This window comes from Manis pentadactyla, chromosome 10 (genome assembly GCF_030020395.1).
Source record: "Manis pentadactyla isolate mManPen7 chromosome 10, mManPen7.hap1, whole genome shotgun sequence".
NCBI lineage: Eukaryota > Metazoa > Chordata > Mammalia > Pholidota > Manidae > Manis > Manis pentadactyla.
This window is the reverse complement of record NC_080028.1, coordinates 86707563-86722345: the sequence shown is the minus strand read 5'-3', so window position 1 is coordinate 86722345 and position 14783 is coordinate 86707563. Positions and strand designations below refer to the sequence as shown.

Sequence of the window (14783 nt, the reverse complement as noted above, 5' to 3'; positions counted from 1 at the left end):
ATTTTCCACTCTACATCGCTGTTGCGGACTTCCTCGTGTCATAAAATAGCGTAACAAAATGTTTGCTGCTCATAAAAGTCCTCCGGCAAAACTCAAGGCCCCTATTTTCTTTAAGCAGTCCCTCGCTGCTGACACCTGGATACTTTAGCACTTTTGGTAGGCATGAAGAGCTCAGTCGTGCCGCCACCGGCACCGGCCCAGGCAGAAGGAGTCGCAGTTTCGGAAACAAGCGCTAAGGGTCGCGCGGCACTATCCCGGCTCTGACGTCTGCCCAAGGCCCCGTCCTATGACGGAGCCGATCGAAACGTGGGGCGGAGTCCCAGTAGCAAGGGCGCGCGAGGCGAGCTCCCGGGCGGCCGGCGCCATGGACGCGGCCCTTCTTAGATCCCAGGCTCAGGCTCCCGCACCGCCCTCCGAGATGTGTCCGCTTGTTATCTCTGACGAAGGGCCCTAAGACTGCCTGGATTACTACTACCGGCGCGATTTCCCGGCCGGCGGGGCCGGGCGCAATAAGGGTCGGACGCAACGCCAGCGGGAACTGCGCACCAGTTGGCCGGTGCCCGGCGGCCACGAGCGCAAGATCGCGCAGAAGCTCCTCAACGGCCAGCGCAAGCATCGCCACCGCCAGCTGCAGCTCAGGGCGCGCACTCGCCTCTCTTGAGCGCCGGTGCGTGCGGCCGCGACCGGCCAGGGCCCAGGGAACCCCCGCGAGCGCCCTGAGCCACGCGGGGCGCCTCTCCGCTGGGCCCCATGCTACTCGACTCGCGCAGAATCAGCACCCTCTGAGGCGGCTCCCCATTAACGAATGGTCGCTGGAACCCCTAAACCCGCAGCTTGCCTCTTGGCTGCAGTTGGAATCATGTAAAACTTTTGTAATTCCTTTTGGAGTTCTGTAGTTGGGTAGAATAAGGGGTTAGGAAACGCAGAAAATGGCTGTTTTTTTTTTTTTTTAATTTGAGGAACATTATCTTTACTAGGCTACCCCCTTCACCAAGTCCCCCGCAGTCCACCGCATTACAGTAAACCGTCCATCAGCGTAGTAAGATGCTGTAGAGTCACTACTTTGTGTTGCACATCCCACCCCGTGCCCCCCCCCACATTATACATGCTAATCGTAATGCCCCCTTTCTTTCCCACCCCTCTTATCCTTCCCTTCCCACCCATCCTCCCCAGTCCCTTTCCCTTTGGTAATTGTTAGTCCATTCTTGGGTTCTGTGATTCTGCTGCTGTTTTGTTCCTTCAGTTTTTTCTTTGTTCTTATACTCCACATATGAGTGAAATCATTTGATACTTATCTTTCTCCGCCTGGCTTATTTGACTGAGCATAATACCCTCTAGCTCCATCCATGTTGTTGCAAATGGTAGGTTTTGTTTTCTTCTTATGGCTGAATAATATTCCATTGTGTATATGTACCACATCTTCTTTATCCATTCATCTACTGATGGACACTTACATTGCTTCAATTTCTTGGCTATTGTAAACAGTGCTGTGGTAAACATAGGGATGCATCTGTCTTTTTCAAACTGGGCCTGCTGCATTCTTAGGGAAATTCCTAGAAGTGGAATTCCTGGGTCAAATGGTATTTCTATTTTGAGCTTTTTGAGGAACCTCCGTACTGCTTTTCACAATGGTTGAACTAATTTACATTTCCACCAGCAGTGTAGGAGGGTTCCCCTTTCTCCACAACTTCACCAACATTTGTTGTTATTTGTCTTTTGGATGGTGGCGATCCGTACTGGTGTGAGGTGATATTTCATTGTGGTTTTAATTTGCATTTCTCTGATAACTAGCGATATGGAACATCTTTTCATGTGTCTGTTGGCCATCTGATTTCTTCTTTGGAGAACTGTCTGTTCAGCTCCTCTGCCCATTTTTTTATTGGATTATTTGCTTTTTCTTTGTTGAGGTGCGTGAGCTCTTTATATATTTTGGATGTCAACCCTTTATTGGATCTGTCATTTATGAATATATTCTCCCATACTGTAGGATACCTTTTTCTTCTATTGATGATGTCCTTTGCTGTACAGAAGCTTTTAAGCTTGATATAGTCCCACTTGTTCATTTTTGCTTTTGTTTCCCTCGCCTGGGGAGATATGTTCACGAAGAAGTCACTCATGTTTATGTCCATAAGATTTTTGCCTATGTTTTTTTCTAAGAGTTTTATGGTTTCATGGCTTACATTCCAGTCTTTGATCCATTTCAAATATACTTTTGTGTATGGGGTTAGACAGTGATCCAGCTCCATTCTCTTACATGTAGCTGGCCAGTTTTGCCAACATCAGCTGTTGAAGAGTCTATCATTTTCCCCATTGTATGCCCATGGCTCCTTTATCATATATTAATTGACCATATATGTTTGGGTTAATGTCTGGAGTCTCTATTCTGTTCCACTGGTCTGTGGCTCTGTTCTTGTGCCAGTACCAAATTGTCTTGATTACTGTGGCTTTGTAGTAGAGCTTGAAGTTGGGGAGCGAGATCTCCCCCCAACTTTATTCTTCCTTCTCAGGATTGCTTTGTCTATTCACAGTCTTTGGTGGTTCCATATGAATTTTTGAACTATTTGTTCCAGTTCCTTGAAGAATGCTGTTGGTAATTTGATAGGGATTGCATTGAATCTGTAGATTGCTTTGGGCAGGATGGCCATTTTGATGATATTAATTCTTCCTAGCCAAGAGCATGGGATGAGTTTCCATTTGTTAGTGTCCTCTTTAATTTCTCTGAAGAGTGTCTTATAGTTTTCAGGGTGTAGGTCTTTCACTTCCTTGGTTAGGTTTATTCCTAGGTATTTTATTCTTTTTGATGCAATTGTGAATGGAATTGTTTTCCTGATTTCACTTTCTATTGGTTGATTGTTAGCATATAGGAAAGCCACAGATTTCTGTGTGTTAATTTTGTATCCTGCAACTTTGCTGTATTCCGATATCAGTTCTAGTAGTTTTGGAGTGGAGTCTTAAGGGTTTTTTATGTACAATATCATGTCATCTGCAAATAGTGACAGTTTAACTTCTTTAGCAATCTGGATTCCTTGTATTTCTTTGTTTTGTATAATTGCCATGGCTAGGACCTCCAGTACAATGTTGAGTAACGGTGGGGAGAGTGGGCATCCCTGTCTTGTTCCCGATCTTAGAGGAAAAGCTTTCAGCTTCTCACAGTTCAGAATGATGTTGGCTGTGGGTTTATCATATATGGCCTTTATTATATTGAGGTACTTGTCCTCTATGCCCATTTTGTTGAGTTTTTATCATGAATGAATGTTGAATTTTGTCGAATGCTTTTTCAGCATCTATGGAGATGATCATATGATTTTTGTCCTTTTTGTTTATGTGGTGGATGATGTTGATGGATTTTTGAATATTGTACCATCCTTGCATCCCTGGGATGAATCCCACTTGGTCATGGTGTATGATCCTCTTGATGTATTTTTGAATTCAGTTTGCTAATATTTTGTTGAGTATTTTTGCATCTATGTTCATCAGGGATATTGGTCTGTAATTTTCTTTTTTGGTGGGGTCTTTGCCTGATTTTGGTATTAGGGTGATGCTGGCTTCATAGAATGGGTGTGGGAGTATTCCCTCCTCTTCTATTTTTGGAAAACTTTAAGGAGAATAGAAAACTTTTTTTTTAAGTCAAAGTGAGGGATTTCCTTCCAGTGCTCATGCACAGACTAAAGAGAATAACCAATTTTGTTTTTCTACAGGATACCCGAAGGACCAGATACAAGTATTTTCTCTGACTCTAGCTGTAACTGTGGTCCTAAGAAGGAGAGAATCCATGTTGGTCAACAGACTTTTCACATCCCTTAAGTTCACTGCTTCAGTATCTTTTATTTACTGATTGTTAGTTAAGTAACACCTAAGTTGATAAGCCTTTTAGGGTTAATTAAAAGAGCAGCAGGAATGGCAGTTTAACTCTTTTGGCTTTTTTTACTTGGTAGGGTCACTTGTTTCAAGTCCACAAATATTTGAGTTCTTATGTGTAAGGAAGAGGTCACAAAGATGAATAGGGGGAGAACAAAGATGTGAATTTGCAAGATTTCAACCCAAGTGTCATAGACTCCTGTTCAGGTTTAATATTTGTTTGCAAGAATAGGAATATTTTAACTTGTAATAGTGCATATTGAGCAGTTGCTAGGTTCTCTGCACTATTGATCCCACAACAGTCCTGAGGTAGACACTGCTATCTCCATTTTATCAAGGGTATTCTGAGGCACAGAGAGTTCAAATAATTTTCCAGAGGTCATACAGCTAGTTAGAAGACCAGGCATTACAGATATTCAAAAGTGTTCACTCTTTCCTGCAACAGTTCTCCTCAACTGTACACAATGTTCTCTGGTTCATACTCACCCATCAGCTCTATGTCCAAGGACAAACATTGAGTTATAGTTTAAAAATTATGCAGAATATGGCAGGGTAGCTTTCCTTTCTTCAGTCTGCATGCATTTGGTCAGGACTCTGCGCTCAGTGGTGAGTGCTTGTTAGGAATGCTGGTATACTGGAAGGAGCAACTTGAATTTTAAGCCTAACTATGCCTGTTGATCTCTCTGGCATTCAGCAAATTTCTGAGTAGTAACTACTTTCAAGTTTCACCAAGCTTAAGGTTTCTCATTTATAAAATGGAATAATATTGGATTAACCTTGCCAAACTAGATTATAGATAAAATATATAGAACATCTGACACAAAGACCTGGCACATAATAGATGCTCAATAAATGTAACTTTTAAAATTTGTGAACACAATCCCTCCTCTCCTCTCTAGTCACAAAGTCTTAAAATTATTTCACTCATTATATTAATTAGTTTAAAACGTTTCCAATATCTAGGCAATGTTGTATGGTACAAGTTCTGGCTTTAAAGTCAAAACAGCTGTAAGGACTTGGGCAAATTGCTTAAATTCTATTTGCTTACCTATGTAATGGGAATAACACATTTCAAGATTTCTTGTGAAGTGTAAATGAAATGCTGCCACTGTCTTAGCCTTCAAGATTTGTTTCCTTACTGCTAGTCTTCCTCTGCTGTGTCTCAGATACTACGCTCAGATTAATCTTCCTGAGGGCCATTTTAATCATATAAAGACCCTCAATGACTGCTTTTAACCTTGTAGACTTAAAAAGCCTACATTCCTTATAGTGTACTGGAAATCACTGGTTGGATTTCCTTAAATTTGTGTCACAGCTTCCAAAAGTACACTCTGGTTCTTGACACAAGTCTTCTGTCCTCTACTCACCATTTTCAACTCTGCTTCTTCATTTGAATCTGGGCTGTCTACTTAGCATGCCCTTTCTCCACTTAAGTTTCAATCTTTTTGAAACTGATTCCACCTATACTTACTACCGCTTTCTCCCTGAAGCTTTCATCCACATTGAGTGTCCGATCCTTAGAAATTCTATAGAACTTCATATGAACACCACTAAACCACTTGTTTCTGTAGTATTTTGTAATTATACTAAACAGTTAAAACTCACGTTAATTTTTTGTGTGATATATGCAAGGCACTGTATTTATGTCTTAGTTACTCATAGAAAAAACTACATATAGAGTATAAGGACCTTATGTCTTAAACATCTAAGTTCCTACACAATTCCTACTGTAAAGCACAGCATACCCAGGCAGATATGAGCCATGTTAAAGCAACACTCTTGTCAAGGTGTTCTAACTAGATTCTGCTTACATTAGATATTAAAAGTTTCACAACTTAAATATAGTAGCTTTAGAAATTCTATATCAGTTAACTGTTGCTGTGTAATAAATTACTCCAACCTAGTGACTTAAAACAACAAATACTTATCTCAGTTTCTGTGGGTTTAGAATTTGGAAGTGGCTTAATTGGGTGGTTTTAGCTCAGGGTCTTTTATGAGGTTGGAAAGGAATTAGGCTCCCCACCTTTTGAAAGGAGTGTCAATTTGTGGACATATCTTAAACCACCATGGTATGTTTAATTATTTTAAGTGTGTTCATCATAGACAAACTGGAAAATATGAACAAGCCAAAAACAAAGGAAGAAATAAATCATTATCCAATGGATAACATCACTACTATTTGGGTATATATAATTGCATTCTTTAAAATATATATGAACTTTCTCAAAATATAAATATACCAAGTATACTATTTTGTAAACTGTTCTTTCACTTGATATATTGTAAAGATACTTTTCATGTCAGGTATTATTTCATAGCGTTTTAAATGGCTGCACAGCATTTCATCATAATGTATCATAACTGCAGCTGACTCTTGAATAACAGGTTTTTAACTATGTGGGTCCACTTACACACAGATTTTTCTCAAAAACAGGGAAATTTTTTTGGAGATTTCCAACAATTTGAAAAACATTTTCTTTCATCTAGCTTACTTTATTGTAAGAATACAGTATATAATACATGTGTTAATTGACTTTATGTTATTGGTAAGGCCAACAGTAGGCTATTAAAGATTTGGGGGAGTCAGAAGTTACATGGGGATTCTCAACTGCACAGGGGTTGGCACCCCTAATCCCCATTGTTCAAGGGTCAACTGTAATTCATTCTATATTGTAGGACACTTAGGAAATTCACAGGTTTTCCCTATTTTATACAGTTTGTTAAGTGAACGTCCATATTGCTGGTTTCTTTCACATTCATGGCTGTTTCTTAAATTCCTAAACCTGGAATTTCTGGAACAGGATTTGCACAGTTTTAAAACTTCTAGATATCTACCACCTAATTTACGTAGGATTGTTATTGGAGTCATTAAGAATCCATCAAGCCAAATGTCTGGGTCAAATACCTGTAACAACGCCTGCAAGAGTTCTTAGTTCAAATTTTGATGACTGTAAGTGAATTTATTAAGAATGACTGAAATTATGGAATGAGAAGTTGTTACATAAATTTTACTAGAGTGAATGTCAGCATATTTAACTAGCAAATTACAAATTATGTATAGCAGAATTCTGATATTTTCAATTCCCACTTTTTGATATTAGTTTTAATCCACGTTATTAATTTGTTTTTTGAATAGAGATAATACATTAACTGTTTCCAAATCAAAAAGATAGAAAATGTTGTCAGTAAAAGTCCTACTACTGTGCCACAGCCACCCAGTCTTACTGCTTGAAGGCTACTTGTACCTATGTACTGGCTACAGATACTTTGTGCATCCACAATATGGTCTTTTCATTTTACACAAATAATAGCCCTCTATACTCAATTTCCCTCCCCCTCTTTTTTTTTTCTTTTCTCTTGATAGTTTATCTTGGAAGTCATTTAACATCAAAATATAAAGCAACTTCTTTATTTTTTCTTACAGCTGCGTATTATGTGACTGCTTTTCTTTTACCTACCAGTATTCTATTAAAGAATTCAGGTTGTTTCCAATCTCTTACTAGCACAAAATAACCTTGTATAAGTATCTAGTATTCTCTCTTCAATTTAGGAATTAATGACTTAGCTAAGTATGATTAAATTATCTCTATTCTGACTCTGGATGCCTGTTCATCTTGATTATCCAAAATTTTATTCACTCCAAGCTCTTCTTGTGCCAGGATGTCCTTTATAAGGCTCCTTTTCTCCATCTCTGCTTATGAATGATCCAAAGGCAAGTACAAAGTTTTATCATTTGTAAAACTTCATTTCTTTAAGAAGTTCTGTAATGAAACTCTGTTTTTGCATTATTTACCCTTTGGTTTCACAAACATTCTGCTGTTGTGGAAAGAATGCCTTAAACTCTGCTACCTCTGGTGGAAGAGGCAATTTTTTAATTGAAATCCAAGCAGAAATAAGAGGTTCCAACTCTTTTCTCTCCTTCATAAATCCCATCCCATCCCAAGGACTTTTTCCATGAAGCCTTCATTGAAGTGCCACTAGTCAGCTTTCCTCTACTGCAGAGGCTTTAAAATGTTACCGTTAAAGGGAACGCAGTACAGCACGGAGAAGACAAGTAATGACTATAGCACCTTACTACACTGATGGACAGTGACTGCAATGGGAGAGGGGAGACTTGATAACATGCATGAATGTTGAAACCTTCATAAGACTGCCTATCAATGATATCTTAATTTTAAAGAAAAGGTTACCATTAAAAGCATTTCACATCAAATATTACTAAAGCACACGCTTGGGGCCTTTGCAATTGCTGTTTCCTAGGGCTGGAATGCTCTTATCCTTGATAAACACACAGCTTGTATTCTCACAGGCTGCCTCTTCAAAGACTCCTGCCCTGTCCCACCTCCAACTCCCTATCTCCCTTACCCTGCTTTTGCTTCATGTCACCACTACCTGGTTTATGTAGGGTTTTTGTCTCCCCTCCCTGAATTTAAGCTCCATAAAGGTAAAGTCTTGTTTTATTTGGTGCTGTATCCACAGTACCTAGACAGCATTTGTAGACATTCAGAACACTTAATTATCCGTGAATGAATGCTATCCCAATTATGAGCACAAATTCTATACTCTATATGATAGGGAGTTGAAAACGTATAGCTATACATTAAGACATTATTACTATCTGAGCTTAACTTTTGTTGACTGGCTCCACAGACAAGAACAATATTATCTTCGTTCAGTTCGTACTACGTGCTCACACTGTGGCTCAAAAACTATTTATCCAAATAAGTAACTTAATGCTGAGAAAGGTTAAGTAACTTGCCCGAGGTCAGTGGCAGTCCCGCCGGAGATCTGACCCACTCTCAAGGTTAAATTTAACCTATTCAGATTCATAATACAAATGTTTGAAGGTAGGAGTGAAAAGTTTCCATAGGCAAACAGGTGCGGATTCCGACTCCGGACAGTTTCCGAGGACGTTTGTGCGGGAACAGGAACTTCCGGTTTTCCTGGCACCCGAGCTCCTGACGCAAATCGCGTAGGCCGAGGCGCCGCGGTGCAGTCTTGCTCTTCCAATGACCTTCAGAGCTGGCGGAGTCGTTGGCGAACGGAAGGACTCTGCCTGTGCGGTGATTGGCCTCACGCTGGCCAGCCCCGCCCCCCATCTTCCGCTCTCCTGCTCTGCAGAAGCTGCGAAGGTTCCCCTGAGTCTTACCCTTCTCGTCGCGAAGCCGCCCAGAGTTGTAATGCCGCGTGGAAGCCGAAGCCGCACCTCCCGCATGGCCCCTCCGGCCAGGTGAGGCACCGCGGGGTTTAGGACCCTTCCCGCACCGTGACCAGAGGGAGGACACTTTAGGCATCGGCGCGGCCCGGCGGCGGCTAGCGGAGGCCGCGGGCTAGGGCGAACGGAGGCCGATGTGGTGTGGGCCTGTTGCCTCCGCCCGCCGCAGGCCGGTTGTCAGTGGACTTTGGCTAGATTTCCCGTTAGTGGCAAACTTCCCAATTTTAAAGGTCCGTGAATTGTTACTTAAAATATTCTAGAGCTCATTTTAAGTTAAAACGGGCAAGTTCTAGAAAGAAGTGGACTTTCGTAAGTGTGAACCGGCCAAAACACCAAGTAGGAAAAAGATATAGAAGAGAGGTAGGAGGGTAAAATCATCACATCAAAATTCAGTGAATTTGAGGACCCACCATGGGCAGTGAGTGTTCAGTAGGGGACACAGTCATTAAGGCCTCGCGTACACATGGTATGACCAGGTCCAAAAAATACTTAAAAAATATACTGCCAATTACACTTTAACCGTAACAGCAGTAAACTTAAAGATACATTAGATCTGTTTTACAGAAATAAGGAAACTGGAGACACAAAATAAGTGACTTGTACAAGATCTGACTATCAGGTGGGAAAGGTGGGTCTCAGATCCAAGTTTTCTGATAAATTCAGGACATTTAGCACAGTACATTACTTCTCTTGGCTAAAGTAGATTGTGTTCAAACAGTATGCTAGCAGTGTGAAGAGGGGAGTTTCCTTATGGAAAGAAACTTCTGTCTACAGGATGGGAAACCACATTTTTATAGTTAGCCAGATGCCACCTTGTAAGAAATGAAGTAATAAACTTTTGACCTAGACTTACTTGGGGAAGGATCCCCCAAGGACACAATCTGAAAATGGGCAGAGGGAGCGTAACATCTGTAATGATTTTTTAATCAGCACTGGATGTGTTAGTGAAATTGTCTAAAGCATCCAAATGTTCTACAGGTAGGAAATAGTTGAAATTAATTTTGGTGTAATGATTTAGGCAAGTCACTTCCACTTAACTGGGCTTCAGTTTTCTCATCTGTAAAATGAAGGAACTGAACTAGATTATTTCTCCAGATGATTGCAGATTTTCATTCAGATGTTAGCAGCTTATTGAGACTGTGCTTGACTAAGACTGCAACATCCCACAACTTGCTGTCCCTCTTTTGCCTTTTCCTTAGCAGTTAATACCATGTGACATAGTTTACTTACTTGATTCCCTCAGTGGAATGTCAACTCCATAAGGCCAGTTTTTTTCCCTTTTTAACAGTTAACATTCCCTCACCTATAGTGAAATTTATCCCTAACATTTAAATGGATGAATTCTCTAAGGATCTTTTAAATTCTTAATATTTTATGATTTTTATGAAGTTTTGGGATGACTATACCATGGGTTATGTAAATACATGGGAATAGTTGCCAAAAAGCAGAAAAAGATAGTTTATACTTGGTGATTATAACCTGAGGGTCAAAGATAAAATGATATAGTTTGGGGAATTGTATTCTGTAGTTTTCTTATATATATATATGTGTGTGTGTGTGTGTGTGTGTCTGTGTGTGTGTGTGTGTATATAATGGATATATATAGTATTTGTGTATAATAATTCAAAATGAAGATCCTGAGGTTTGTTTTAATATACAAGTTTTTTTAAGTTGACAATTTCCAAATCTGGTGGGAACTTCATACATACTTTCTGTACTTTGCTTTCACAGCCGGGCACCTCAAATGAGAGCTGCGCCCCGGCCAGCGCCAGCAGCAGCTCAGCCAGCAGCAGCAGCTCCATCGTCCGCTGTTGGCTCACCTGCTGTTGCTCCCCGGCAGCCAGGTCTGATGGCCCAGATGGCAACCACTGCAGCTGGTGTGGCTGTGGGCTCTGCTGTCGGGCACACTCTAGGTCATGCCATCACTGGGGGCTTCGGTGGAGGGAGTAATGCTGAGCCCCCGAGACCTGACATCACTTACCAGGTACGATTTGGGACAGCATTTCCCTTCAATGTGTATCTCATGAGACAGCCTAGTTCTTTGTAAGTTCCTTATGTATAGGAACTGTCTGTAGTTTTAGAATCTACAGTGCTATTAACAGAAAATGGCTAATAAAAATCATGTTTGGCAATTGAGGTATTGCATTAGGCCAGCATTGGGAAGGACTGTACAAACTATCTCATCCCGAGGAGTAGAATTATAGTTGAACCTGATTCATTATGTGAAAGAGCCATTTCCCCTCATTTAAATATTTTGTCTTAGTGACTCTTCTGCTTGTTTTAATCTTAGTTAAGTAATCAAAAATCTCTTTAATAGCTCTGTGCACTCTGATCTCTTACCTGATACTTGCCACTGCCCCTCTTTCTGAGATGTGTGAATTCTCTCTGATGAGCATGGGTGTATACTCCAGTATGTCTGGCATATTTAACACCCTCATCCATCTGGTCTTCTATAATAGTCACATATTTTTTCCTCCGTGGAACTTTACTGGACCTCTGATCTTTAGATGCCCGGATAACCACTGCACTTTATTTGCATCTTTGTTCTTGAATCTTCCTGATTACAAGTGGAATTTTGTTAAAGCTCATTTGCAGTCACCCTTTAATTTTTTTCACTTTACATGTTAATTAGGTAGCAACTTTAATTTGCATCTGGTTCTAGTTCTGTTTCCTCAGTTAACCTCAAAGACCATGGATACTGCTCCTTGTTCAGGTGTAAATCTGATTTCCTTTCTCAGTGGTCCTGAATGTTATGCCTTTGCAGGAGCCTCAGGGAACCCAGCCTGCATATCAGCAACAGCAGCAGTTTGGCCCGTGCCACTACGAGATGAAACAGTTTCTGGAGTGTGCCCAGAACCAGGGTGACCTTAAGCTTTGTGAGGGTTTCAGTGAGGTGCTGAAACAGTGCAGATTTGCAAATGGTACGTGATACATCAGTCCATGGTTGAACTTAACATCTATCTATTCAGTACCCTTAATGGTATTCCTGGACCCTATAGAATTCAGGGAGTCTTCAGTACATAAAACTGACAAGTTGTTTAAATTATTCTTAAAATAATCTTAAAGTATTCTAACAAGGAGCTGGTCCAGAAGTTTCTAGTCATTATCTTCAGCATTTCGGTTATGTTATCAATCTGATTTTTACTTAAGCAGGTATAGATCATGTGCCAGATCTTACTGTGGTTACTGCATGTGAATGATCTAGTTATAAAGCTTGTGAATATAAAATTACATTCTGTTCTCATCAAAGTTCAGGAAGGGCCTTAAAGACTCTCGTAAAGTGTTAGTGTTCTATACATATTATTTGAGAGAGAACAGTTTATTAAATGCCTCAGTTGAACCCTGAGATTTGGGTTGTCTGGAATGTTGGCAGCCAACTTGTTTTTATGTAATTATCTCCTGTCAACCTAAGAATTCATCACCTATTAACAAACACATACTCCAACCTTCATTTAGGTAGGAAATGGAAAAATTAATCCTTTCAGGTGGTTCAACTGTGAATTTTCCTGAGTTTATCAGAAATCTTTAATGAAGCTACATCTAGTAACAGTGGCCGTATTTCTTTTTCTAAACTTCCTATAGAAACACATGATGCTCTGTCTTCTCTCAGTGGTAGCAAGTGTAGAATTGAAGTTCTGTAGGTTGCAGGATGCCTTCAATACCTTATAAAAAAAAAACAATAACCTTGGGCTTTCATTCCCTTTCATAACTGGACAGCTATTTTGTTAAGAATATACAGCTAGTGCTCTTCTAACTTACCTTTTCTGTTTGCAGGATTAGCCTAATCAAGAAGTTCAAGTTGAAGACATGGAAAACCATCTCTCATGACCAAGTTAATTTAGCATAAAAATATAACTAGTGAAGACATAAAGTTTAAAACCATCTGTGTTATTAGTAGCTTCCTTGCTTCACAATTGCAGTGGAAAAAGGTGTTCTTGCTCTATAGAGATTCATTGAGATAGTATTGAATTTGGGCTGTTGTTTGTGTGGGCTCTTTAAACCAGCTTTTGTGATGTTACTGTTTGTGAATTAATAAAGTGATTTCTTCCAAAATGTGTCTTTTAAGTGTAAGGTCGTAAATTAGATACGGTATGTGCATGCTGAACACATGGATTTTGCAAAAGAAAAAAATTGTCTCAACGTGTCTTTAAATTTTTGTTTATAGTCTCTGGATATTAAGTTAACATTGATGCAGAGGATCTGGCCAAGCTCCCTGAGGAGCTTTTGTAGAAAATGTTACATAAGGAGTAGCTTGCAGACACATATGCTGCTCACTAAAAAGGTGCTACAGGCCTTTGGAGCCAGTGTTAAGTAAACTGAGTGGTAACAGGAAACTTTGTTTAAAATACTAACTTCTAATCAGGTGAATGATAAGGAAAATGTGGAAATCAACCCACTACATGGGTAGCCAGGTCGCTACATGTTGCTGTTACCCTAGTATATCCAATGGTGTGTGTTGGAGATGAAACTATACTCTTGATACAGGTAGCTCCCTGCAAATGTTTTTCTTCTACTTAGGGTATTGTAGCTTCCTCTTCCAGAAAGACTCAAGCTAGCTGCAGTAGCCCTCTCCATGCTGTCTTGAGATGGACTCAGGAGTGCATCTTTTTTTTTAAGTGAACCCAGCTCCATCTCTCACGACTCAAAAGTGTTTTTCACTTCGGGTGTTGGCCGTCAGTCTACATTATGTTCTGTGGTTTTCCCACTTTCAAATGTACTTTTCAGACGTTCTGATAACTGACCTTTTCCCCCCCGTAAGTATCAGAGACCTTATTTACTACAAGGCGAGAGAAGTGCTGATGAATGAATTAATGATTTTGGCTGCTGCCTCCTATCCTTGGTGTTCTTGGACTCTGTACCTAATCATTCAGTTCCCAAAAGGGGCCGAGGTACCCTGAGGACCTGAATGACCACAGACAATTCACTCCTGGCTTCACAGTGGACTCCTTTGCCCATTTTCCTCGAGGCTCAGGACTTCTTGAGTTTTTAATGCTGCTTACATCTAAGGTGTGATGGTATACAGTGGGTACCCAAATATTGTTGAGTCAACAAATCAGGAAAATGAACCACTGGCATCAATAAAATAAGTCTCCCTCATAGGTGCCAGGGCTGTACAGGACATGGAGTAACCCACCAGGTACATTGTCCTTTTGCCCTAAGCTCAGGGGATTTTTGTCATGTATTGAAAGTACAAACCAGCACAAGTTAAGTCGACGGCTTAGAATTTTAAAACTGGCTTACTGAAAAGTAAAAGGAGGAGATGAGGTGTTTTCATCCTTGGAGCCAGATGTTACATCTCAAGTGGAGGCCTTTATGCAAAGTGAAAGAAATAGATGGTCAGCAATGATATGGAAAGAACACTGGGGCTTCCAACGGGTTAATCTAGGCCTTCCTACTCAACTACTCTGACCTTTTACAAGTCCATTCTCTCTAAAGTTGGTTTACTACCAGAGTTTTGGGGTCCAAGTCAGCAAGTATGCAATACTTTGTAAAATGCTAATCAAATGTATGTGGGCCCAATATCTGAAACATCATCACCCCACCTTTAACTTGGTATATTTAACTGTTTGAAAGAAGGTAGCTTTGGAATGAGGAGGAGCTGTGTCTAGAGTGTGCCAGCACGTTGCATGCCTTCTCTCCAGTTCCATCACACTCTTGAAGTAGAATCATACTGCTATACTGATGGGGACTCCCACCCCAAGTGACCAAA

General features: G+C 40.4%; 2 protein-coding genes across 2 annotated transcripts; both read left to right on the top strand.

Moving 5' to 3' along the window:
* The first annotated feature begins 289 nt into the window (after positions 1-289).
* On the top strand, positions 290-8350 carry NUPR2 (nuclear protein 2, transcriptional regulator). Its single transcript, XM_036907937.2, is given in 2 exon segments — positions 290-667; positions 3699-8350. A coding segment is annotated over 1 exon segment (297 nt). The 5' UTR covers positions 290-364; the 3' UTR covers positions 662-667; positions 3699-8350.
* A 578-nt stretch (positions 8351-8928) lies between these two features.
* CHCHD2 (coiled-coil-helix-coiled-coil-helix domain containing 2) lies at positions 8929-13126 on the top strand. Its single transcript, XM_036907936.2, has 4 exons — positions 8929-9088; positions 10805-11057; positions 11838-11994; positions 12848-13126. The coding sequence occupies exons 1-4, from the start codon at positions 9039-9041 to the stop codon at positions 12856-12858; spliced, it is 471 nt and encodes a 156-aa protein (XP_036763831.2). The 5' UTR covers positions 8929-9038; the 3' UTR covers positions 12859-13126.
* The last annotated feature ends 1657 nt before the right edge of the window (positions 13127-14783 follow it).